General features: G+C 39.5%; 2 protein-coding genes across 4 annotated transcripts in view; one reads left to right on the top strand and one right to left on the bottom strand.

Moving 5' to 3' along the window:
- The window catches only part of ddhd1b (DDHD domain containing 1b), a 28,450-nt gene extending 14,138 nt beyond the window's left edge, over positions 1–14,312 (bottom strand). For 2 of the 3 annotated variants that reach the window (XM_084737659.1, XM_084737658.1), the window contains exons 1-8: positions 13,264–14,312; positions 10,044–10,229; positions 9,475–9,603; positions 4,736–4,883; positions 4,531–4,640; positions 2,650–2,756; positions 2,014–2,270; positions 243–318 (exon numbers count right to left, since the gene is read on the bottom strand). In XM_084737659.1, coding sequence (XP_084593785.1) covers positions 243–318; positions 2,014–2,270; positions 2,650–2,756; positions 4,531–4,640; positions 4,736–4,883; positions 9,475–9,603; positions 10,044–10,229; positions 13,264–14,008 — 1,758 coding nt within the window. In that variant the 5' untranslated portion in view covers positions 14,009–14,312. The remainder of the gene's footprint in view (positions 1–242; positions 319–2,013; positions 2,271–2,649; positions 2,757–4,530; positions 4,641–4,735; positions 4,884–9,474; positions 9,604–10,043; positions 10,230–13,263) is intronic. The other variant, XM_084737660.1, reaches the window with a different exon arrangement.
- A 653-nt stretch (positions 14,313–14,965) lies between these two features.
- On the top strand, positions 14,966–23,828 carry cgrrf1 (cell growth regulator with ring finger domain 1). Its single transcript, XM_084736853.1, has 6 exons — positions 14,966–15,235; positions 16,581–16,717; positions 16,880–17,057; positions 20,343–20,490; positions 20,612–20,719; positions 22,220–23,828. The coding sequence occupies exons 1-6, from the start codon at positions 15,132–15,134 to the stop codon at positions 22,571–22,573; spliced, it is 1,029 nt and encodes a 342-aa protein (XP_084592979.1). The 5' UTR covers positions 14,966–15,131; the 3' UTR covers positions 22,574–23,828.
- Positions 23,829–25,390: the final 1,562 nt, after the last annotated feature.

The raw sequence follows: 25,390 nt of genomic DNA, 5'->3' as shown, positions 1-25,390 counted from the left end.
TATTAAATCATTAATTTATCACTTACCCTCAGCTGTGCAGAAACTACAGCTTATATGATCCAAAAGTGTGAAATCAGTATCAGTCATGAGAATTATGAGAGAATTAACAGTTATCAGATCAGCTGATAAAAATCCATATGGTGTATCCCTAAACAGATGGTTTGTAGTTGTAGTGATGTCTAGGACACATGTTGAGCAGGAAATTGCTGACAGCTACAGAACAGAATACTTTTCAACTTTACCTTGAATTTCAAGGCTGGCACCGCTACACAAGATGAGGTCTGCAGACCCTGGAACTGATCCTCCAAGTCCCTCAGCCTGTGATCATTGATACCATACAGATTAAAATGACAGTGACATGCTTGTTGGACAGTCTTACACTGTAAGGGACATTTTCTAAAGTATTATGCAGGGGCAAATACAACACAGCACAGTTGTCATTGCTATGTTCTGACCAACACAGTTGTCATTTTCTAGCCCACGTTCTGTAAGTAGGAAATGTACTTGTGCCCACCTGTGCACCCATGAGTGTGTTGGTCTTAAAATGAGTTGTGGTATTTAAAGGACGCATAATTCAGATATTAAGATGAGACAACATTGGCTGATTCACACTCTGCCTATTAGGCTCTGCAGTTAATCCAATGGCCATAAAAATGAACACACTCATCAACAGTGGATGATTGCAGGTGGGTAACAATGCTGTGTGCGCATTTATGCACAGCAGCTGTAACTTCTCTGAGTGTTTAAATCCAACAGGATCATCTGGTTCTACTGTTAACTAATGTTCTATATTCTTCACACATACAGTCTACGTTCATACAGTGAAACTGTTTGGAGTAAAGGAGCCATATAAATCCTGACTTCTATCAGAGATGTTTCCTCTTTTTTGGCTGGAGAGTTTCCTCTGTCCTGTATATAGGTTTTAGTTTTGCTGCTTAAATATTAAGAGTATTTGCTGTACCTACATTACTGAAGAGGAAACTGAAAGCAGCCTCTCTAATCATTAAATAATTTTTTAAATGATGTTGACCAGCGTGAACTTTCCAGGTGACCGTGTTCTATTGACCCCTGAGTGTTTTATTTAATGATTTACTTTGATGATTAGAGAGGCTGCTTTCAGTAATTAAAGTAGTAACATTTCCATGCATGCTGTAATGTAAATCAGTCCTGCTTGTGTGTCAAAGCACACACACACGGTTAGGTTAGTGCAGTTAGTGCATCTGAATGCATTTACAGAGGGCTCAAAATGTTATTATCCAAAAGAGAACTTAATTTGGTCTGATGTTTACCTCCCTGCAAACTACTTTTTGCAATTTGGCTGACTATAAGGTAGGTAGTGCATTTCTGACGCAGGTAGGTGCAATTTTTCTATTACTACTTATTTTACTGCCTATGTCTACTCCCTGTGTTATCTGCATCTAATCCTACAGCCATGCCTCTCCTATCCTATTTGTCATTTGGTGTTTTGGTGACTTTAACTTTAAATGCTTGACATTACATGTGTATCTAAATAGATATGAAAGAAACATAATTCTAAAACAAGATTCCTGTACCTCTAAGTTTAACCTAAAATGTATCGGCGCCATCCTCTATAGACTCTTCCATGTCTCATAGCAGGAGGCTGTTTTCTGTAATATCCATGGAGAGGAGTGTCAGTGTGGATCTGTTTTGGTAGGAAAGGCGAGACAGGATTTAGCAAGCTTCTTTTCAACCCAGGCTTTTTATCTCTCCTTTTTCTTGCGATGCAAAAATGCTAGCAGTGACATGACATGCCAGAGCTAATCCACTGGGAGTAAGAATTCAAGTCTGACTGTTCTGACTGTCTGATGGCAAGTGATGTTTTTTCATCAAAAGCAGAGAAGATGTTTTTCCTAGTAAATAACCTCTGCTTATATAATAGAAAAGTGTGCAGGGATTGGTGGAATGACTGTAATCTTCTGTACCTTCAGGTTCATTTTATGCCAAAGCAGATGTGGAATAGAACTCCTTCCAGAACAACTCCCTGTGCAGTACCTGAGGCGTGTGAGTCTCAGCTGCTCCTGAAGGTGACGCTCCTCATCACTCGGCCAGCGGACCTTTGTCTCCTCTGGGTCTGGTGCTTCTTGATGATGAAAGCGGACGGGGTCCCAGCCTGTCATGATGTCGAAGGTGATGACGCAGCCTAGAGAGTGTGACACGATGGACACCTTCCCATTTTTCTCAAAGTCTGGGTTCCGTGAGCAGAACAGTGAGTAGAGACGGTTCAGCTCCAGAGTCAGACCCCTGGTGATCTACACACACAAACACACAACAACAACACGTGTGCACATTTGTGAGGAATTCGATTCTGTTGCTATTTAGAAATGTGTCTATAAGACGTGAAAAGGTTTGGTTGTGATGCTTCAGGGTCCTGATTAATCATTTATTCACAGTCAGACAGTAAAGCAGCTACTGTATTCAGCCATGTTGGATTAAAACAGCTTAGCCAGGATTTAGCTGCGCCTGAAGGGAGCTGATGTGAACTCGTGGGACTAACGCTCCCCAACTGGCAGCAGAGTGTCAAAGTGCAGCAGCACAGCTGTGAGGAGGCAGAACAAGGCTGGACTTCAGGCTGGATGAGCTTCTTAAAGGGAACTGGACAACTGTAGTGTGGTGTAGTCTTAAACTCACCTCGTCTCTGTACAGAGGACTGGTGTAGTACATGATGTCCATGGCGCTGCTGTTCAACATGTCTCTGAGACCTCGCACTTTGTCTGGAGTGATGGAGTCCACCGTGTCTGCAAAACATCCAACACAGCCGTCACACACTGACAGAGGAACATGACTTCCTCTTTCTTAACACACATCTAATCTAACCAGACAGTTTGCTGATCAAACTCATGTCGCCAAGGGGAAAATGCCAAATGGCGTTTCTCTGGTATCATGTAGGTCAAAATGGCACTTTTGGCCCCACTGTTGGTAAGGCTGTCATTGTCAATTTCTTTAACACTTTTGTTTTGAACACAGTTCACTTCATTCAAATCATTACCTCTGAGCAGTCATGGCCTGTTTCCCTTGTTTATGCTAAACTATTAGCTGAAAACCACTGAGTGTTTGTTTCCTGTCATTAGTTACACTGTGTGCAGAAAATGTAATGTAATGTGATGTCACTTCCAATTTGTCTGACTACACCTAATGATGAAATCAGGCAGTTTTTCTCATGCAGTCTAATGTCTTATTTTCATCTATTCTATCTGAATAGGTTTCATCCACACTGGGCTTCATAAACACTGTTGGAATATCATGAATCTGGCTGGACAGCTGAGACTTGTGGATTCAATCCAGTTGTTTTCATGCCTGATGATGTTAATTCTTACTGAAGCCATTTCATTATAGTGAGAACTTTTTTTTGAAATTTATCTCACTGTATGAAATGACCTTTAGTGACCTCAAGGATAATCACAGCTTCATGAAACTTCACAACCACCAACTAAAGACCTGGAGCATTCAGAGGATGGATGACTTTCCTGCATATATTGACAATAACGTGGTTTCTGTACAATTCACAGAACAGAAGTGCTTGCTAGGACATTGAGGAATACTACATTTTGGTAGTCATCAACTACTAAGAGTTGTCAACTAACCGACTAGTAGACCAGTCATAGGAGGTATATTATATATTTTTGCTGCATAACAAAAAACAATTTTCATCTGAAGTTCACAAATATGACCAGTAATGGTTAACTAAACCAACTTGTGGGAAGGTGAAATAGCAGAGTCCTTGATTGGCTCTGTGACGCTGTTTATAAATGAGAAATCTGATTGGACTAAATTCCCAGCAAGCTTGACTAAGCAGTTGGACTGCAGAAGCAATTGAACTGCTTTCCTGAAGGTACAGGGGGAGTTATTCCTTCTCTAAATACCTTAATTCTGTTTATTTACAATGGCTGACCACTGATGAATGATCCACAGTGTCGACTAGTAGATGCTATGGAACCTCTTGTGCACGCCATCCAGTCACAGAAAAATACTATTACACAGAAATCTCCAAAAGTCAAAAGGTTTTGATTCCAAATCACAGCATGGATTTTTCTATGGTGTTCCACAATGCGATATGTTATTGGGATTTCTGACCATTTTTTATCAGTTTCTCTGATGGTTAAAAATGGTTACATTGTGCACCAAATCAGTGTAACAAATGAAATCAACCCAAACACTGCTGCAACAACTTATGAGACATGATTAACCTAAAGAGAGCCCAAAGTTTATTACAGATTTATGACTAGAAAAACTTGACACAGAGTGCTGCATTTCAAATTAATCTTCAGATTTCAACTTTGCACATACTGTTGACCTGCTATCTCCCCCTTAAGATCCCCTGCCCACTCTAAAAATGACAAAAATGGGGTACATGGTGGTAGTGGTGGGGGGCTTTTTATATGTTTGTCTTTTTTACCTACCAGTCATTGGAACATATTTAAAGGCAGAACAGTCTCTGTATAATACTGCTGCAGTGTTCCTGTGGAGAGACAGCTTATGTTCAGGGTGGTGGTGAGCCAAGGTGCAGCATACCTCCATCCAGAGCCAGTTTAGACCTCCACTCCACAGGGAGAAACTCCACATGCTCTGTGGTGCGATCAGAGAAGTGCTTTTCTTCCATCTTTCTGGCAGCGTCTCTCATCCTGCACACCAGCAGAGACAAAAGGATTACTTCAAACACTATTCTCCCTGTTTCCCTCCTCTGAGCTCCCACTGAGAACATATCAGGGAGTCTCACATGCTGGTGTTCCTGATGATGCGGCCCTGGTCCATCTTCTGTCCGATGCCATGCACCACAAAGACAATGTGCGTGGTTTCAGGTGGGGTGTCTTCAGGTGCTGCCTCCTCCACGTATCCCCGATGGAGACGTGTCCCGCTGCTGGAGGCTGAGGATATGACAGGGGACATTACTACCTGAGCAGATGTGTTGCACAGCACTGTGCCTGTGTTCAGTCAGGGTTCTAACACACTCCGGCCTGTAGTGCTATTTATCCATGTAGATTTATTTGGTGTGAGTTGCAGAGCTTTGGAGATATGGGCTGTGAAGACGTCGGCCTTCTCTCCAATATAATGGAATTAAACATCGCTCAGCTTGTGAGGCTCAAAGCACGAAAAAAAACATTTGAGAAATTCAAAACCAGTATCTCTTTCCCAGTTATTTCGGCAGATTGTATGGAGAAAGAAAGTAATTCCTTCAAGAAACTGTTCACAATAAGGTCTGTGGATTATCTTGAGTAACCGGGTCATGATTTGGAAAGAGATACTGGTTTTGAGTTTTTCACGTTTTTTTTTTTTTGGGTTCTTTGAGCACCACAAGCTAAGTGCTGTCTATGGGCCTTTTCCACTGGCACAGCGCTGAGGCAAACCCTACCGCGCCAAATTGCTTCTCCATTATCACTTTCAGCGCACTGAGCTGCGCTGAGCCATGCCCGAGGTGGACCTACTCTGGAGTGGGGCCAGAGCAAGCCTGACCCACCTCCAAGCAGGCTGCGATGACATCTCGCTGGTCGCAGCCAACCTGTGATGACCTTCCTTTCTCCCCCCTGAACAGGCAAGTGTTATGATACTGACCTCATGTGTGTGCAGAAGAGCAGAGAGAAAGATGTTTCTAAAAGTCTATTTAGTGGGTTCGGCTCTCAGTACTTTTGTAGCTTCTAACAGAACCTTTATGTTTTGAAATGTAGTTTCACTCCTTTGTTGCTGTTTGTACTTTCAGGTATCTGCATTATTTTACTGTTTCATAGTTGCTTTCAGCTGAGTTGGAGTCATGTCAAGTTACTGCTCATGAAACAACCTGAATGAAAACATATCCTGTTTGTACTGCTTCATAAAAGCATTTTAATAATAAAACAACACAAGACTTTTTTGTGAAGAATGTAAGGAAACAGTGTGTTAATCCCTGAGACGTATATGAACTGTTTATCCATCATTTTATAGCCACTCAACTCAAGCCTTCTCAAGCTTGTCTCCAGGTTAAAGACACACCTTCAAGTGGGTAGCCCTGTTGTAATGGAAATGCAAACACCTTCCATGCTGGGCTGACAGGCTGAGTCAAACTGAGTCAAGCCAGGCCAGCTCTGTGTGTGGAAAAGGGCCACTAGTCCCATTACATTAGACAAAACTTTGCAACTCACACCAAAACATCTAGATGGATAATAGCACTACAGGCCAAAAAAAAAAAACGCCCTGATACCCCTCTACATCACCAATCAAAGCACGTCACAAATTCATATATGACTCTGATCTTAAGGTGGGTCATCCCTGCAGGCCACATTGCAGGAACATTCAAATTATTTCACCCAAAATATAGATAAGTATATTTTCTGTCACCTTTGATGGAATCTCTCTGTGCAGAGTTTGATTGTATTTGTACAGGTTTGAAGATTTCTGCCTCCACCTCAAGTCAGAGGAAGTGAATGGACTGAGTTTGTGCTGCTAAAAGCATTGAAAAAATGACATTTGAGAATGTAATTCCCCGTTTTCAGGCATTCATTTAGAAAAAAAGTCCTGTGTGAGCAAACTCAAGAGGCAGCTGTGTGGGTGTGTTGTTTCAGGTACCAGAGAGACGATGAAATAGTTTCCATTAAAGGTGGATGGAGCAGTAAAGCTGTGAGTGTGAGGCTCATCATACATACAGCACTTTATAATACTCATTTCACAACAATGGACAGTAGACAATCATTTTATCCTCCATGTAGGAGCAAAGGATAAACAGCTTCACCCTGCAGGAGATAAGTGCACCGTTCAAACAGCAACAGAGCTGAGTGTCAGGGAGAAGAAAACATTTACCAAAAAAGAAGCCTGTTAAGTTTGTATGATTGTTGAAAATAAAATATCATATCGTTCAAGATATATCATTATTATTTTTTTAATGATAAGAAAAACATCATATTGTGATATTGGCAATATTATGGAGGAGTTAGTTCAAAAAAAGGGAAGTGACTTCTGTATTGTGGATGTAGCCTGGTTACAAAGGATCAGATGTACAAGAAGACTGTAGACGAGAATAGTTCAACAGCTATGGTGAGTCCTAAACCAAAGATATTTTTCAGTAATTTGTCTGTCAAGAATATCATTATCGCCGAATACTGTAATATATCATGATATTATTTTAGGGCCATATTGCCCCGTCCTAGGATCATACATACAAATATCTACTGTACCTATATATACTATACACACACACACACACACACACACACACACACACACACACACACACACACACACACACATTGGTAATGTAAACAACATAAAATAAATAGATAGTAAGTAAAAGAAAGAAGAGGAGAAAATAAATGAATAAATAAAAATATGGGGGAATAAAATCAAGCCGTTTAATTTTAAAATGTAGGTCGGAGCACACAATTATAGATAATGTACACCTGACCTGTAGTTAGAGTCTGTAAAATGTATATGTGTATAGATTTTAAAAATGGAAAATACACATCACAACATCTATCCACCATTTCAAAAGCAGTGTTTCCCCTATCCTGCTCCTCAGAGCTCACTGCCCTCAGCTCATCATCAAACCTCTGCCTGATAACGAGCTGATCATCTGAATCAGGAGTGTTTGAGCAGGGAAACATCTAAAACATGCAGGACAGTGAGCTCTGAGAACCAGGATAGGGGAAACACTGAAAAGACATACCACAATACACGCTTTATAAGTGAGTAACTACCTTCAAATTATATAGAGTAGACAATTATCCCTCCACAAATAATAGAAAGGAAAAAAAGACAAAGAAGAAAAAAGGGGGTGGGAGCAGCTTATGGGTTTGATATTCACTACAAGGTTTCATTTCAAAGATCTGCATGTAAACAGCAGAGGGACACCACTGATGTTGCAAAGTTATCTCCTGGGAATGTGCACTCGTTTGCATTTATTTGTTTGGCCAACACAGTGCTGCATCAACATAGTGGCCTCACTGCAAAGGGATGCAGTGAAGGAGTGCTGATGTGAACACATTTCAGAGACGTCTTCAGGAGAAAGTTCCAGTGAAGACTGTTTGCAGTGAGCTCTGTAAATTATCCACAGTTACAGGAGAGCTGTTTCTGGAGAGAGAGATGTGTTGCTGCTGTGTATTCAGAATGTGATTTTTCAGTGCTGTAAGCACCAAATTTTTTTTTTTTTTTGGCTGAACCGAGCCTTTAATACTGTTTTTAAACTCATAAAGACTCTACATCTGTGGCCAAATTAGTTTCAACATCAATTAGGCCTGCAGTGGTAAAAAGTCTGTACGGTGTATAAAAAAGCTCCATCTTAAGGATACATACATACATGAAAGATATTAAATACAACCTGTTATATTCAGTGTTGCCAGATTGGTTTGATGATTTCCAGCCCAAAAACTGTTCAAAATCTGTCCAAATAAAATCTATAATAAAGTCATACAAACATCTTGATTGCTTTTAGTTCATCATTCTCAAACTGCTAAAATGATCTTTACAGAAGAATCAAAAGCTTTGAAAAATGAAAAGACCACTAAAATTCAGGAGTGAATGTCTGTAGGAGTTTAAGTGGCTAGAATCTGAAGATCCTGTTAGTAATTATAATGAGTAACTGTGTCGAAATAATGTCTTGGAATCTCAAAATAATGATTTAGTATTTCAAAATATTGAGTTCATATCTCAAAATAATGAGAAAATTTCTAAAATGACTTAATAATGTTACTTTTTGTATGTGCTTCACATTCTTTTACATGTAAACATCGTCTGTATTCAAAGCAAAAGTCTGTTCCTATTTCTGCAGAAGTATGGACTACCATTCTAAGATTTCACTTATTTGAACTGAGTTAAAAGTAATTTTACATTTACAAATAAAATAAATACAAAATGTCATTATGTTGACTCCAGTGTCTCTGATAGGAGGAAGTTCAATTAAAAAAAAAAATACCCAGAAGAAATGTGAACTTGAAAGAAATGTGAACTAGTCATTTTAATCTCTGTGAACTGAACTTTGAGCTCTTTTTACTTTGTTCTTTCATGCTTTATATTGCTTACTTTCAAACCTCCATATTTTCTATTGCTTATTTCATACTATCATTTTAATTACTATAAGTCTTTATTATACTGACTGATTATACTAACTGAATCTTTATTCTCTGATGCCTTTTTTTACTTTATTCAACTGCTGTCACTAAGGTCTTTATTTCTGCCTGCACAATGACAATGAAGTTCTTGACTCATGAATCATTAAGTGTGAACACTGTCAGTGTCTATCCCTGTTCCTGTAAAGGCACACATTTGTTATACTTACAAGATTTTATGAGTGGTGAGATAATATATCAAATCTTTGAAATTTCTCTCCTCCCCTCGATGCTTGTCTGCACCACAGTGTCAGTCCCTTGGAGACCCCTGACCTTGTGTTTGACAGCTGCTGTAACACTGTTCACCGGCTCAGACTCTTTGTAGAGTCGATGCTCTAAATCAGACCTTCCATCGATTACTCCTCTTGTGTTCATGTTTTTGCGTTACCTTTGGAGAAACCCAGTTTCTGCGTGACGGTACGCGCAATCTTAGAGGTGGTGGCGTCACTGTACAGGTACACCTCGTCCACACTGTGCCAGTCCACATGACTCCTGCTCAGCTTCAGACTGTGGATGGCTAGGAGACACACACACACACACACACACACACACACACACACACACACAGTGATTAACAGCCAGTGACACACTTCATCCAGTGTAATTAATTTACCAGATCCCAAGAGGGGGTGTGGAATGTGTGTGTCTGTGAAACTCCACTGCACTGAAGTCTATTCATAAAAGTCATGATACAGGCTACAAGACTACACACACACACACACACACACATCCCTCCTCTCTCAGGTGAGCTACAGCTGCAGTCAGCTAAAATAACATCACCTGACCTGTTTGTGGCCTCTTCTGAATGCCAGAGCCCCCCCCAACACACACACACACATACACACACATGATCACCCTTTTCACAGCACTTGCAGCCTCTTGCACATTCACACTCAACACACACACCTTCATCTTCCTTATCTTTCTGGATCTACATTCTGTAACATTCTGTCTTACGTTCTTTACCGTCCTTGCTGTCCACTGTGGTAGTCACCACCTCCATCTCGTAGGTGTCCCTCATCTGTTGCCCCCGGAAGCGGCCGAGGTGCTCCATCTCAATGAGGTCGCTCTCGTCCTCCTCCAGGGGAAGCCACGTCCCATCGATGAACCACTGACCCCTCATCACAGGGATGCGGTCTTGCTCTGGAGGACACGACATGATATGAGATTATATGATGAGACTGAGAGTGAGGACACAATCAGACAACATGAAGGAAAGCAGTGAAGCTACGTTAGTTTGGTTGCAGAATCTCCCAAACATGGAAGTGAATGGTGACCAGTTTTCATATGGAAAAAACAACTGAAAAAAAAATAAATAAAATTCCTCCATACTGCTCGTCTCCTAAAGTCTCCTAAAGCCCCAGCATGCCATTCAGACAGTGTGCATGTCAATGTGAACGTGGCTCCAAGCTAAAGCTCTACAGTGAAGATTCAGACTAAAAACATGGTGTAAATGACGTCTTTCAAGTCAACTTGGCATGCTGGGGCTTTAGGAGACTTGGATTACACCAAATGAGCAGTATGGAAGCATTTAATATTTTTATTCTGTTGTTTTTTTTGTTTTGTTTTTTTACATTTGAAAACTGGTCACCATTCACTTCCATTGTTTGGGAGATTCTGCAGCACTGTTTTCCTGTGAAACTCCAGTTTCAGTTTCAGTTTTGGGTGAACTGTCCCTTTAAGTCATTTTAAAGCAAACATGGATCAAGTGAGGGAACTGCATCTGACAAGTTCATTATGGATGATTTATATATTATTTTGGTGATAAATTAATGTATCATTGACTTTGATATGATTAATCAATCAGTCAATCAGCTGATTAATTGTTTAAGTCAAGCAAAAATGTAAAACTTTGTCTATTCCCCTATTCAAAATAAACTCCAAAACTCTTCTATTCAGATGATTAATATAAAATGAATGATTATAGATTAAGCTACCTCACAGTTTATAAAGTCAGTGTACTCCACTTTTACTACAGCTGCAACATTAAAGTGATGAACACATGAATGCATCAATAATCCAATAATAGATATTATTCTGAAATTGGCCTTTCTGCATGTTTACTTCAGATACTTTAAGTATTTTTTGATTAGAGCAAAACTGATGTGGGATTTTTGAGACAGATTCTGATTTTAGAGTGGATACATTCACAGATGACTGATATGGTGGAATAAAAATCAAAATAGACCTTTTCTATGTGGATTCTGCACCGATTTTGCACTGATATGACCATGCAGAGATAATCATTTAACACCTGAAATTATTTAACATATACATTGTCAACCAAAGGAACAGTGATATTGAATTTTGATGCTAGTACTTCTGTATTTTCTACTTGAGTAAGATTTTGAATGCATGACTTTTAAATGAAACTAGGGATTAAACAATAATCGGTTTAATGATAAATTGATAAATCATTTAATGATAAACCACGGTAACATTCCTGATGATTAGTACTACCACTTCAAATTTTAAAACTGTGTTTGATTACTACGGTTTGATAAACCCTACACACATACTGTCCAGCATCCACCAAAGTTAACAACAGGCTCTCAGATGCAGGCAAAGCAGCAACCTGAGTTCAGTTAGAATCAGTGAAAACTCTGATGTGTCATAAAATGATTTCAAATGATTTCAGTGTGAACATTTGATCTTTTTCTTCAAGTTGAGTCAGACAGCCGCTCCCCCCTGAGCCTGGTTCTGCTCCACGTCAGGAGGAAGTTTGTCCTCACCACAGTCACCTCAGTATTTGCTCGTGGTGGGAATTGTTGGGTCTCTGTAAATAATATTATGCAGCACAGTCTAGAGCTGCAACTAACAATTATTTTCATCATCGATTAATCTGTCAGTTATTTTTGCTCACAAACATATTCAGCTTAATGTCATAAAAGAGTAAAAAAAAAAATATATTTTTCTTTAAAAAAGACTCAAACTGATTACCTGATTATCCAAATAGTTGTCAATTCAATGAATAATCGATTAATAATTGATTAATACAGTCTAGACCTGCTCTATATGAAAAGTGACCTGATATAACTTCTATTATGATTTCGCACTTTATAAATAAAACTTACTTGAATATTGTTGAGTATTTTTACACGGTGGTATTACTACTTTTACAAAAGTAAGGTCTAAGTAGTATTCCCAAAATCTGTATTAAATGTGAACAGTCTAAAGCACACTTTTTCATTGTATGTACAAAGTGACTGCAACTTTTTGGTGTGACACTTCACAAATAATACGGAAAATGCTAGCTGTAAAGCCTTGATCCTGAAATATTTACTTTAGGGTTATATCCCCACCCTAGTTCATATCAAAAAATAAGCAAACTCTGATGAATATGTATTTTCTCCAAGCAAAGCAATTCAATTGCCACATCATGGAAGAACATTCAGAGACCACAAGTGGGCCACTGGCTTAGAGATATGAGGAAGTGTTGTGCTATGGAGAAGACAACTTACATCCTGACACCTTTGATCAAATCTGGGGCCCTTTCACCCAACTACTGAGGAATGTCAGTGTGTCAGATATGCTACAAAGTGATGACAATGGGAATCCATGAGAGACTTTTCTTACCCTTTACTCTCAGAAATGACAAAGAAGTCGAACTTTTAATGAATACAGAACAATCAATAACTACATTTAAATTAAAAAGGAATAAATAGCACAGTGCCATTTTGCCAGTGATTAGCTGTGGGATGGTGATTGTGCACTGTCTGGGATAATGTTGTTCCTGTTCTTATTTTATTTGTATTTTTTATTGTTTAATTTTACTTATTTATTTTTATTACCTTTCCCTGTTTTTTTTTTTAAAAAAATGTACATATTGTTTGTCACTAACATTATCCTTATTAGTTGGCCTGTTGTTTCCATGCCTCTATTACTTATACATTTGATACTGTTTTTTGTAAGCTATGTCTTGTCTTTTAACTATATTAAAAACATGAACATAATGTTAAGTAAGAGATGAGTACTTCTTCCACCACTGGTAAAAGTGGTATTAATAATAAGTGGTGCTGGTGTTGGCAGCAGTGGTACTTGTTACTTGTTAAAGGTGGGGTAGTTTCTACATCATCAGCAGCAGTAGAGTGGTGGTGTTAACAGCACAGTAATGACATGTATCAGAACATAGTAACAGCTTTATTATTATGGACATGGGAAGCAGTGGCATGCTCACGGTTCCAGTAGACAGGGTAGCACTCCTTCTCCCTGATGTCCACTTCATACAGTCCTCCTCGGACACACACTGCCTCTACATTGATGCTCATGTCATCCGGCTCCTTCAGGTCCTCTGACCCGGGGCGGTGCTGCCCTCCGCCCCGCTGCACCGCCGCCTCAGCCCGAACACCTCCACCGTCCCCCGCCCCGCTCTCCGGCTGCACCTCTCCGGACCTGGCCGTCTCCTTTCCCTCGGCCTCGGCGGGATCCACCGGCCGTTTGACCTTGTCGGGGTTCTGTTCACAGAACCTCCGATAGACAACCTCGATTTTTAAAGAGTCGTGTCCGACGAACGGCTTCCACGTCCGCTTATCCTCTTTGTAGAACCAGCGGACCTCCTCCGGTCCCAGCTCCGTGACGATCTCTCCGCGGTGCCGGGAGCTGTTGGACCGTATGCGCTTCTTGGTGCTCACATTCCCGTCACTTTCCGTGTAGTTCGGGTCGATGGAGAGATACGATGAGCCAGAGTACTCCTCCCCGGGTAGGCCCAGCATCAGGCCATCCTGGGACAACGAGTCCCCCCGCAGCAGCGGCAGGTGTCTGTCCCTGTCCCTGTCCTCGGTAGCAGCAGCGCTGTCTCCCAGCGGAGTGTCGTCGTAGCCGGACACAAACACATCATTGGCCATGTCCCATTCACTACTGCTGACGGAGTTATTCTCCGAGCTCTGCTGGCGGATAGTCGCTTTATCCTTCATACTGCTCATGGCTCGACTGCAAATTATTACTTTTAACACAAACAGTCTATTCAAATATTCACAATGCTACCGTCAGACTATTGTACCAGATTAACGGTCTCTGTCTCCCCAGCTGGTAACATCTGTATGCCGAGCTGTGCTGACCCCGACAGTATTTCTGAACATCATAGCTACACATGTAAAAACTGTTTAAACGACCTATGTCCCTCCTGCTTTCCCCTCCGTAAATACTCTCCGTTCATATTCCCGTTTTTTCCTGATAATCGCTGGAATAATCAATGAACGGTACTAGCTAGGGTGGTAATCTCAGCTGCTCCATAACGTCAAGTCAACTGTTATAAATATCACTTCCTGTTCAAACATTCAAAATAAACTCAATATCCGCGAGAAGGAATAAGGGGGTTTTAACATTTTAATAATACAAAGCAACATATACATATGAGAGAAATAGATATTCATGAAATTACAAGTGGTCTGTACTGTTGTTTGCTGTGTTATTTTCAAAATATAGCTCTTACGCAGTTTTTTCAAGTTTATTTTCAAATATGCGCTTTTAATTTGAAGGCAAATTCGCCGTCTTCAGCTATGTTCTAGCTTTCTCTGGGTCTAAATGGGAACCCTAGATTTGAGAAACTCTCGCGAGTTATGTAAGCACTGTTTTTTCATTGTGCACACTTTTCAGACTAATTATATTTTATAAGGTGATAACGCCGCGGTTAAAATCTGGGTAGGGTTATGGACAGAAACCACTTGGTTAGAGTTGCGAAAAGATCACAGATAGTTTTGAAATGATCACTCTCGCGAGATCTTTCTCGGGTGTGGGGTTATTAGCTTAACAGGAGCAGCCTTCTCTGGCTTGGTTCGTTTAGGTTGTTAGTTTGATAAGAACATAATTTTGCGGTAAAAGTAGTGACTACAGTACTTAAAATGAAAATATATATTTAAAGTGGCAAATACCGTTTAAAGTTAAATATTTGAAATAAATAGAGCATTTGTAATAACGCCATATTTTCTGTATCTCTTGGGCCACCGTAGTTGTACCTGAGGCGTTTCTGTTATGGCCGTCAGGGGAAGTATTTACCAGAGGATTTGTTAAGAATCTGTCTCGATATTGTGACAAAACTGATATGAAATGGCAGCGGTTTTCCTGGTCACTTTGTATGAGTACTCGCCACTGTTTTACATCAGTGTGGTGTCTTTGTGTTTCGTTGTTACCGCCGCCATGGTGCTCGGCTGGTAAGTATTTAGCCGGTTAGCTTCACGGTAGCCACTTAGCTGACATCAACAGCCTGACACATTATTTTTTACATACAGTGTAATCTTTACACGCCCGTGTCCCTGGGATTTGGTCGAATTCATCTGATTTTCTTCAACGTTTTATCTTGATGAATTGACACGTGGACAGCGTTATCATCTCGACACTAACCATGACATTATAATTAACAATACAACATGACATCTGAAGCACATTATACCCACCAATGATGTTCTCAATCACATTTTGGACAGATTTATTCACACGTGAAAGAAGATTAAATACGGAAGCGCCCAAAAAAAGAAAAGCGGATCCGAAGCACGATATAACATGACAAGTTTTCTAACTATTATAACACGATATTGTCATGTCAAAGCAAGCTATTTTCATGTTAAACAAGATATGTCCATGTTATAACAAGACGTTTTCATGTTTTCTTAGGATATTTTAATTTTATAACAAGCTATTTTCATGTTCTAACAAAAATTTTCACATTATAACAAGATAATTACAAATTATAAGACATGTTTTCATGCTATAGCGAGACATTTTCATGTTATTACAATATACAAACTTAGCACGTTATAACAGGACACTTTTCATGTTTTACCTACACTTTTTTATCTTGTAATGTAAAACATTTCTCAATGTAAGGTGATAGAATTGTTATAATAAGCATTTTCTTGTCATAACATACTATTTATCTTGTTATAACATGTAAAGTTTCATGGTAAAATGTGATACCTTTTTGTTAAAATGTGAAGTTTTAAAGTTATGTTACAACATCATAACAATCAAAGTTATCATGTTATAACGTGAAATGTTTTATGTTATAATAAGAACTTAGAATGTAATAACATGAAATGCTTCTTGTTGTAATGTGATAAGTTTGTATATCAGCTTAACTACACTGATCTGTTTGTTCTTCCTCTGACATAGCAGCAATATGCTGCTAAAGTATCAGACACACCGTATCAAACACATTTTTTGTCATTCGTCATAAATGTGATAAAATATTCATCAGTGTGTTTTCATTAGAATATAATCATCTGAAAATCAGAATCATGGTGTTTTTGTTACTTTTGAATGAGTCCTTCACATCTACAGAAGTCGCAGGTCCTCTTCCACAGAGGCCGCCATGTTTCTACACTAGCCCAGACTTGGAGAAACCAAACAAGCATTTTTCATGAGTTTTGTGGCGACTGTAGGTGGCATGATTGGAAGGGAAGGGTGGTGTTTGCAATCTGCAAGCTCACCACTAGATGCCACTAAATCCTACACACTGCAAAGCATCATGACTGTGCTCTTTCACACTTTGTCCTGCAGGTTTGGCTTCGATGTCCCTGTGATTCTCCGCAGCTCTGATGAGACAGAGTCCATCCTACCCACCCCTGAGAAGCAGATGGTTCAGGTGACCAATCCTTTTGCCCTGGAGCTGGGCTGTGGGCCAGCGTCTGTCACAGGTGAGAACAGTCAGCATCAGTATATAGCACAGACATCTCTCTTCATCCAACAGATATTATAAAGCGTTATAAGAAAATGAAAGACCACCCAGTGTACATTATGTAACAGATGTGTCTTCTGTGTCCCAGGCCATGTTAACATTAGTGCACCCTCCCTTACAGACGGTGTGTCAGTGAGGCCTTGCTGTCTGGAGCCCTGCATCCTTAGCTGTTTCTGGGGCTGTGAGGTCAGTGCCCTGCAGAGAGCGCTGCATGACCACCAGCACAGTCCCCGGCTCAGTACCCCACAACATTTCCAGGAGGCTCTACACCACCGCTACCACCACTGCCAGAGCTTCCAGTATCCTTTACACTATAAACTGAAACTCAAGAATCAAGGTTTTTTGCTTGTAATGAAATGCAGGTTTATACACAGGGTTCTGACCTGCCTCCCAGCCAAATCCCCCAAACTTCCCTTTCTTTTTCAATCACCCATTCTTGAAAATTGGAAGAAATCGTGTCCAACCAAAAAAAAAAAAAACTTTCCAAATTATTAATACCAACACTCTCAATCTGATTTTTTTAAATGAAAATTCATTCCTTAAGAATTTACATATATATGGAACATATTTAATTTATGAAATGTTTTGCTTTGTTTTAAATTTTTTAATTTCTAAATTTGCAATGATTTTTAATTTCTAAATTTGCAATGATTCACAACTACAAACAATTTAAAAATGTCTTAAAAGCCTTCAAATCTAAAATTAATAATCCCTACTGATAACATATAGTGCTTAACAAATTTATTAGACCACCTGTCAAAAAACAAGAAAACGTGAATATTTTAGAAATCTTTCAAAAACTTGTTAACTAAAAATGTTATTGTTATTTATTTGGCAAATGACAAACTGAAACAACTAAATAGTCCTTTTTCACACATACCAAAAAAACCAAAAAACTATTTTGTATGGCCTCCTTTGGCCTTGATAACAGCTTGCATTCTTGCTGGCATTGGTTTTATGTAGTTTTCAACAGTCTCTTTTGTTACTGAGTTCCAGATAGTTTCTATCTGTTCCCACAGTCTTGCTTTAGATGAAAATTTTGTGCAATCAATCCTTACTAATTTTACTAAATCCCAAATGTATTCAATAGGATTGAAATCCGGACTGTGACTTGGCCAGTCCATCAGTTCCAGTACTTCAGATTCCTTTTTCTTGGTCAAATATTTGAAGTATGCTTGTGGTCATTGTCTTGTTGGTAATATGAACCCATGACCAATCAGATTCAGTCCAGAAGGGATTCCATGATGCACCAAGATGCTGTGGTAGACGTTCTTGTTCATGATACAGTCGATTTTCACTAATTTGCCAACGCCGCTTCCACAAATGGAACCTCATACCATAATGGAATCTCCACTGTGTTTCACTGTGGGTGCAATGCATCTGGCATCAAAACGTTTTCCAGCTTTTCTGTGGACATGAACACGACGATGCTGACTGAAGAGTTCAAACTTGGACTTGGTCCATCCAAAGTACCTTCTTCCTGTCATCAACAGTCCAGTGTTTGTGCTCCCTGGCAAATCTGAGGAGTTTCTGGATGTTTGCAGACTTCAATAATGCTTTCTTAGCAGCTAGTCTTCCCATTAAACCTTGTTCCGTCAGCTTGTGGTCATTCTGGAGACTTTCTCTGACTCTGATCTAGAAGCATTTGTCTCTGCCTGAAGATCAGCAGTGGGTTTCCTTCTGTCTCAGTACTTAAAATCTTCTGACATCTGCTTCAGTTAACTTTCATTTCCTGCCTCTTCCTTGGCACAGTTTGTAAGTACCAGTCTAAGTGATTGACTCCAAAGCATACTTGACCACACTGTGAGAACACTTTATGTCTTTCCCTATTTGTCTCAAGAGATCATCCAGCATCATGAAGTGTTTTAATGTGTACTCTTTGTGAATTTGAACAGGAACTGAATTCACCTTTTTGTACCCAAATTTGAGCTGGCTCACTGGGCTTCTCTGAGAAGTCAGAAATTAATCAAACATAGCATTCAAGCACTAAAACAAATTTTTCTGTTCAGGAATGCAAGTAAATAACTATAATTTGACATCTTAATCAAGAAATAATAATGTGCTTTACTATGTTTTCTGTTTTTTTTGTAAAACAGTAAATTTGAAATTCATGGATAACAATAATTATATTTTAGCATTAAAAATATCATTTTGGTTAAAGAGCTTCTACATACATTACAGAAACAAAAAAATGATTTTGGAATTTACCAATGCTTTTAATTTAGGGCAGCTGTAGCACAAACCTTTCATTGGGTGGTGGTCTATATATGTATATATATATGTTAAAATAGCATAATTGAAGAGTAAAAATAAGTCAAAATACAGGTTTGTCCTACTTCTCAAAAATGAGTACAGTATATTCCATCTTAGATATTTTATGTGTTCACATTTTCTTTTTTAACTTAAGTGTCTTTAGGGATACAGAAAAGAACCTCTTAAAAGTGATTAATTGTTATTTATTATTATTAATAAATAAACACAAGGAGAATGCTCACAGGCATGAGCTCTAAAAATTCAACATAACCTGATAAGGTTATGGTTATCCTAAGGTTATCCTTCGCAGTGTAGAAAAAATATGTGCACACTGATGCCTCTATTCTGTTTTCAAAAATATGAAATTCATCATTTCTAAAAATACATTGATCATACAGGCAGAGTGTTTTTCATGGTGTTTGGAGCCAAAATGTGTAGAGAAAGTGTGACAGGTGTGACAGGTGATTTAATGCACACAGAGCTGCCTGTACGCCTGAACGCCACAGCTCCACCCCAGAGTCTAATAACTGAACCAACTGCAGACATCCAACAACAAATCACTATATACAGAGAATCACAAATAGTTTGTGATGTATCAGAAAAATAAACAGACTGTCTTTTCTGTGTCTGAGGGAACCAAACCTTTATGGTTGCATTCATCATTGTTTCTATGGAAACCATGAAAATTAACTACTTGCACTTTTTTCAACTCATTTTTAGTTCTTATTTAAAAATTCGACTGAAAACATGAGGGGAACAATCATTTATTATGTATTAATGATGGGTGGATGAAGCTTTATGAAGCTTTGGGGATTTCATTTTAGTTTTTTATGTTGGGGCTTCAGACTCAGCAAACACAGTGACATCTGGTGGTTTGTTGGAGTTACAGCAGCCCTGCAGCTGAAGCACCACCACAGCTCACTGAGACACATGAGACAGTTTTAGTCTCATATGTGCAATAACTGCCCAGCAGCTTGTGTGTTATTAAATCTACAGGCCTAAATTTTTAATCAGAAGTGTTAAAAAAAAATACACAACATTAATTGTGTGTTGTCCAAAAAAATTCCATGTCAAATAATTTTGTTGAACATAATGGCACACATACAGTATGTAACACACATGTCAACAGTTGGATTTGTTTGTACTCAAATGTCAAATATGGTCTGAAAAAATCTACAGAGAAGTCTGGAAACCTGAGTGAAAAAGTCTGGAATTTTAAAGTGGAAAATGTGTGCCAACCCTGACACGTGGTGTCATAATGTATAATCCTGATGACTAAGCTATTGATTTGGTAGCTCCTGGTGTTTGGCTCTTTGACCACACCCTCCCAGTATCAGCAGTGAAGACAGAGAGGAACGTCATACCCAGATTCCTGCCGATCAGGGCATCACAGATTTTGGGCTGTTGCCAAGGCAACAATACCCTCTTGTGGCTGTGCTGACACTGGCAGAGCCAGAAGCTCGAGACACGTACAACATCGTGAGTCCACCTCATATTCAGATGTTCTGTAGTGGAGCTTCAGGAGGACGAAGTTCAAGAGAAGCTTGTGAAAAACATACGCACACAACACACAGAAGTGATGCTGTGTTTCCTCTGACAGGTGGCCAGTGTGACTGTTCTTCATGTTCCTGATGACAAATACAGCCTGTCTGCTCGGGTTCTCTTTCAGTACCTTCTCACCTCACAGGGGAACATGTATGAGTTAAAGGTACGTCATATTTTGATTCAAGCAGCTTGTTCTTGCTTTTCTTACACAGTCACAGACCTGACCTGAGACAAGCTTAAAGGGATAGTTCCATTTTTTAAGGGGGTTGTGTGAGGTATTTACTCACAGTCAGTGCATCACCTTCAAAAGATGGCAGCCAGCACAGTCCTGATTAGTAGAACATTGAACTGGCTTTGAACCTATTTTTCAACTGACAGGATTGTGACAGGATCAATCAATCAATTGTCATTATTTTCTGATATTTTATGGACCAAACAACTAATCAATTAGTGGAAAAATTATTGCCAGACTGATATTTTTCACCATTTTCACCAACAACTAATTGATCAGTTAGGAATATAATGGACAGATTGATCAGCAATAAAGCATTTGCAGCCCTAAACTTGATGCTGTTACGTCCCTTGGCTCGTTATGGGAAAAGGGAAGGAACATAAACCAGTTGTAATTGGTTAAATTAAGTTGTTTATTCACGCCGGCAGTCAAAGTGACAATTTACACAAACGAGAGGCTTCAAAACAGGCGACAGGGCTGGTGAGTGCTGCTCAACTCAAAAAAATAACATAACGAAAAGAGAGCTCCCAAAGTGGGAGCTTAACAGCTACCTGTAGTGGCTACAAACAAAAGGAAAACAGAAAAGAACACAGTAGCTACCTACCAAGACGAGCTTCAGAACAAAACTACAAAAGAGTCAGCACTCCTTTACCTAGTGAAAACTAATACAATGCACAAACAACCTAACAAGTGTGTGTTGACTTCAGTCAGTTATTGAAACTGTACCCTGGCCCAGTCCCTTCCAACGAGTACCTCATTCACAATAGTTTAAACACAAACACCAACGAGAGGCACATGAGGCGAACTGTCTATGAGGAAGACAGCCGCCCTGACTGGCACGCTCACTGAGTTTAAATCTCGTCGGCTTCCAGCTGCACTTCTGTGATTGGTGGACGGCGATCAAGGTGCACCAATCAGCAAGCCGAACTACAGGAGGTAGCGCAGGTAACGCCCCTCGCAGCTGGAGGCCAATCACGGGTCGGAAGTTCACACACTGCAACACACAAACAGAACTACACGGCAAAGGGGGTTAAACAAGGAGGGGGCGGTAACGGCGGTGGCCGTAACAGATACACATTATTGCAAACATATAAACATGTTTATGTTTATGTCATATTTATATGTATAAATGAGAAATAAATACAGTTAGGCCGAGTTAACATCTCATTGATTTTATTTTCTCTCATCAGGAAAACAATGTAGAACATTTTAGACCACTGAATTATAGGAATATAATTAAGATACTACTAAATTTCTTCTATAGTCTTTTTATTTATTTGGCAACTCAGCTAAAATCTCCTGACTGACCTTTGGGTCCCGAGGCAGTGTTTGGGAATGACTGGTTTAGAGCATAAATGGAATGGAGCCATCACGAGTTCAGCATTTTCTTATTATTATTATTTATTCAAGTTTCCAAACTGTCTCCTGCAGCCTCTCTTCATGTCAGCTGACAGTGGGGGGGCGTCCGGGCCTCCTGAATCAGAACACACTACACAACCCAGTGAAGCCAGTGATGAGGTCAGCAGAGTGGAACAGAGTCCAGAGGTGGAGGAGCAGGAGCAGGAGGAGGAGAAGGAGGAAGAGGAGGAGGAGGAGGACTGGTCAGAGGGGAGAGGCAGAGACTGTGTGGTGTGTCAGAATGCAGCAGTAAACAGGGTGCTGCTGCCCTGCAGACACGCCTGTGTGTGTGACAGCTGTGTGTCACACTTCGAGCACTGCCCCATCTGCAGAGCCTTCGTCCTGGAGTCCTTCACCCTCACACAGGGAGCAGCTGCTCAACACTGAACCACACAGTGGTATTAAACACAAAACACACAGCAACACACTCATCACTGATAACAGTGATACGCACAGGTGGATCTTTTACACAGTAATCTGAAGTTAAGAGCGTTTGTTGAATCTGATGTAGTGTGTTCATACGAACCCTGCGTACGAACAAATGTAAGAGAAATTTAAGATACAAATATGAAAATGTTCTTGCATGAGGCCCAGTGTCTGTGCTGACATGAGCCAGAGCTGTTCCCTAAATCCATCACACACACCAATTCTATACACTGTTTGTTATATAGTATGTACTGTATACCTACAGACTAACTGTATACAGTATGTACTGTGTTCAGTGAATGCACTGTCAGACATTAGTTAAACTTAAAAAAAACTTAAAAAGTAAACAAAAGTAAAACAAATATTTTAGAGATTTAGGCTTCATTTTTAAACAGGACTAAATAATGACTTATATTTATGACTTAATTATATTGCACCAAACATTTGAACTAACATAAAATTAAGAAAGATTAAATTTAAACTTCTCTTTAAACTTCAATTTAGTTTTAACTTTATACTTGGATTAAATTGAATTGTTTTGCACCAAAATCTTAAGGTTCACTTTAAAATGTGATCCAGTATTAACTTTAAACATACACTTAAGAAGGTTTAGTTTTAAAAATGGCTGGCCCTTTGAGATGGATTGAGCAAAAAAAAAAAAAAAAACAAGCTCCTCGAACAAAGTTAAGCGACAAAATTTGAAATGTATGATGCATCTCATCTTTCTTCCACTAGCTGATCCTTTGAAGCAGTCTGCCAGTTGCTGCCAGGCTGTCTCGATTCCTGTGCTGTTTTTTACATTTTTTAATCGCCTGTTATTTGGCAATATTGCTCCATTAATTGAGCCAACAAGAGCAAGAACAATTAGAGCTTCTCTGTTGAGCCGTCATGAGCAGGCTTGTAAGGAAACAGTGTAACATTTTGGTAACTTTTACCTAGCTAACAAACAGTCAAACATTTTATCAACTTTTTAGTTAGTTTTAGTTAGCTCATAAACAATAAAATGTTTTGTTAACATCTTAGCTAGCCAACAAACAAGGTAATGTTTTGCTAAAGAATACAGACACACTTTTTATTTTTTATTTTTTTTGTTGGGTAAGCAAGCATCTCCATATTGATTAAACTCTATTTAAATTTCGGTTCACATCAATAAACTAGGATTTATTAAACTGAGTCTAGTTTTTGATTGCGGAATAGAGCTCTGTTCTATTTTAAATCTGGATTTCCTGGTATTTTTGCTAAACTCTGACTAGAATTTATCCTAGATTAAATTTATCTTCATTGGTGCAACTCAGTCTTAGTATTTACAGCTGGTTCACACTACATGCTTGAGCATTTGTGGTGTTACCTGTTGGTTTTCATTTCAGTGCTCATATTAAAAGGTTAGAGCTTCCACACACATCAGGTGCAGCTGCAGCCACACTTCATCCACAAATTTGGAGGGTCGCCTATTTTTTCTGTGTGATGCACGCAGTTGTCTGCAAAAATACACATGAAAATGATCTGATGACAGTCATTGACATCAGCAACAGGACAGCTCTCACTACAGTGCCATTGTCTGCATCTGTGCAGTATGTCACAGAAATGAAAAAAACAGATGCAGGGCAGTGTTTTTTTTATCTTTCGCTTTTCTCTCCTCACTCTATCCACCAACCCCGCCCCCCAAAATCACTGATTCACGCAGCAAAAACACAGCTTGTGTGGACACCACAGCGGGTGTGAGCCACAGCAGTTCAGCGACAGTGCTGTCATGCTTTATTCAAAGTGTAGTGTAAACAAGCTGTTAGTACAAGATATTTCTGGAACTGTCTCACTTCCATTGAAGATTCATTTTACTTTGATTTTGTGAAGTATTCATTGTGCATCCTTTGTGCATTCATTGTGGACACTCAAAAAGTGTTCCTTAGTGCATACTGACTTAGATCTAGTGTGGATTTGGGGACACAGCTGCAGCTGCTGCAGCGCTCAACTTAGAATTTATCTCTGCCTCAATCTTCAGGTTGTTTCAGCATGAACGCTGTTTGCTGCTGACGTTTCATTATCAGTGTCATTTGAAGATATTATCATCGTGTCGTTTGTTTTCAGCATGAATGTAACTGCTGTTCTTTACATGGCAGATAATGTGTATGATGATGTATGAGCCCTCAGCTCAGCTTTCAGCACCATCCGTGTACAACCTGACAGCTAGCATGTACTAGTACTACATGCACATGTACTATTTCATGGTTTCTCTGGTTATATCTGTGCTTATAGTCCAGCTGATCTGTAATGGCGGGGGCTTGTGAAACATGAAATATAAATAATGATTTATGATGGTTTCAGTAGATAGGTACACTATATGGCCACAAGTCAGTGGACACCTGACGATGATTGACATGAGATGATGAATACTTCAATAACATACAGAATATTACAGCATATTTGTTCCCATTTCTCAGCTGTAGGTTAGGGAAAACATTGTCAGTATGTCTTATCTGATGAGAGAAGGTTTTCAGTATGTTCATCTCACTTCAGTCATTTTTATTGTAGTAAAATGTGTTGGTCAAGCAGACAGACAGACCAGTCCTGCTGATTGTGACCTCAGCTGAGTCAGATGTTTTCGTTACCTTAGAATGAGCCAAAGAGTCTGCCATGATGCATCACCATGTTTCTAAGTCTTGACCACTATAGGTTCTCCTACATGCTTGGAAGGGGACAGTGAGATGAGGTGTTTACAATCTGTAAGCTCGTCACTAGATGCCACTAAATCCTAAACACTGGTCCTTTAACATGGAGTTG

The sequence above is a fragment of the Lutjanus erythropterus genome, chromosome 15 (assembly GCF_056507025.1).
Source record: "Lutjanus erythropterus isolate fLutEry1 chromosome 15, fLutEry1.hap2, whole genome shotgun sequence".
Lineage (NCBI taxonomy): Eukaryota > Metazoa > Chordata > Actinopteri > Lutjaniformes > Lutjanidae > Lutjanus > Lutjanus erythropterus.
Note: the sequence above shows the minus strand (reverse complement) of the source record. Positions and strands in the feature narration are given on the sequence as shown.

Coding starts and splice junctions, on each gene's coding strand:
- cgrrf1 (XM_084736853.1), top strand. CDS start 15,132: ATGGCAGCGGTTTTCCTGGTCACTTTGTATGAGTACTCGCCACTGTTT. Junction 16,718..16,879: donor TGGGCCAGCGTCTGTCACAG/GTGAGAACAGTC, acceptor CCTCCCTTACAG/ACGGTGTGTCAGTGAGGCCT. Junction 20,491..20,611: donor CTCGAGACACGTACAACATC/GTGAGTCCACCT, acceptor TTCCTCTGACAG/GTGGCCAGTGTGACTGTTCT.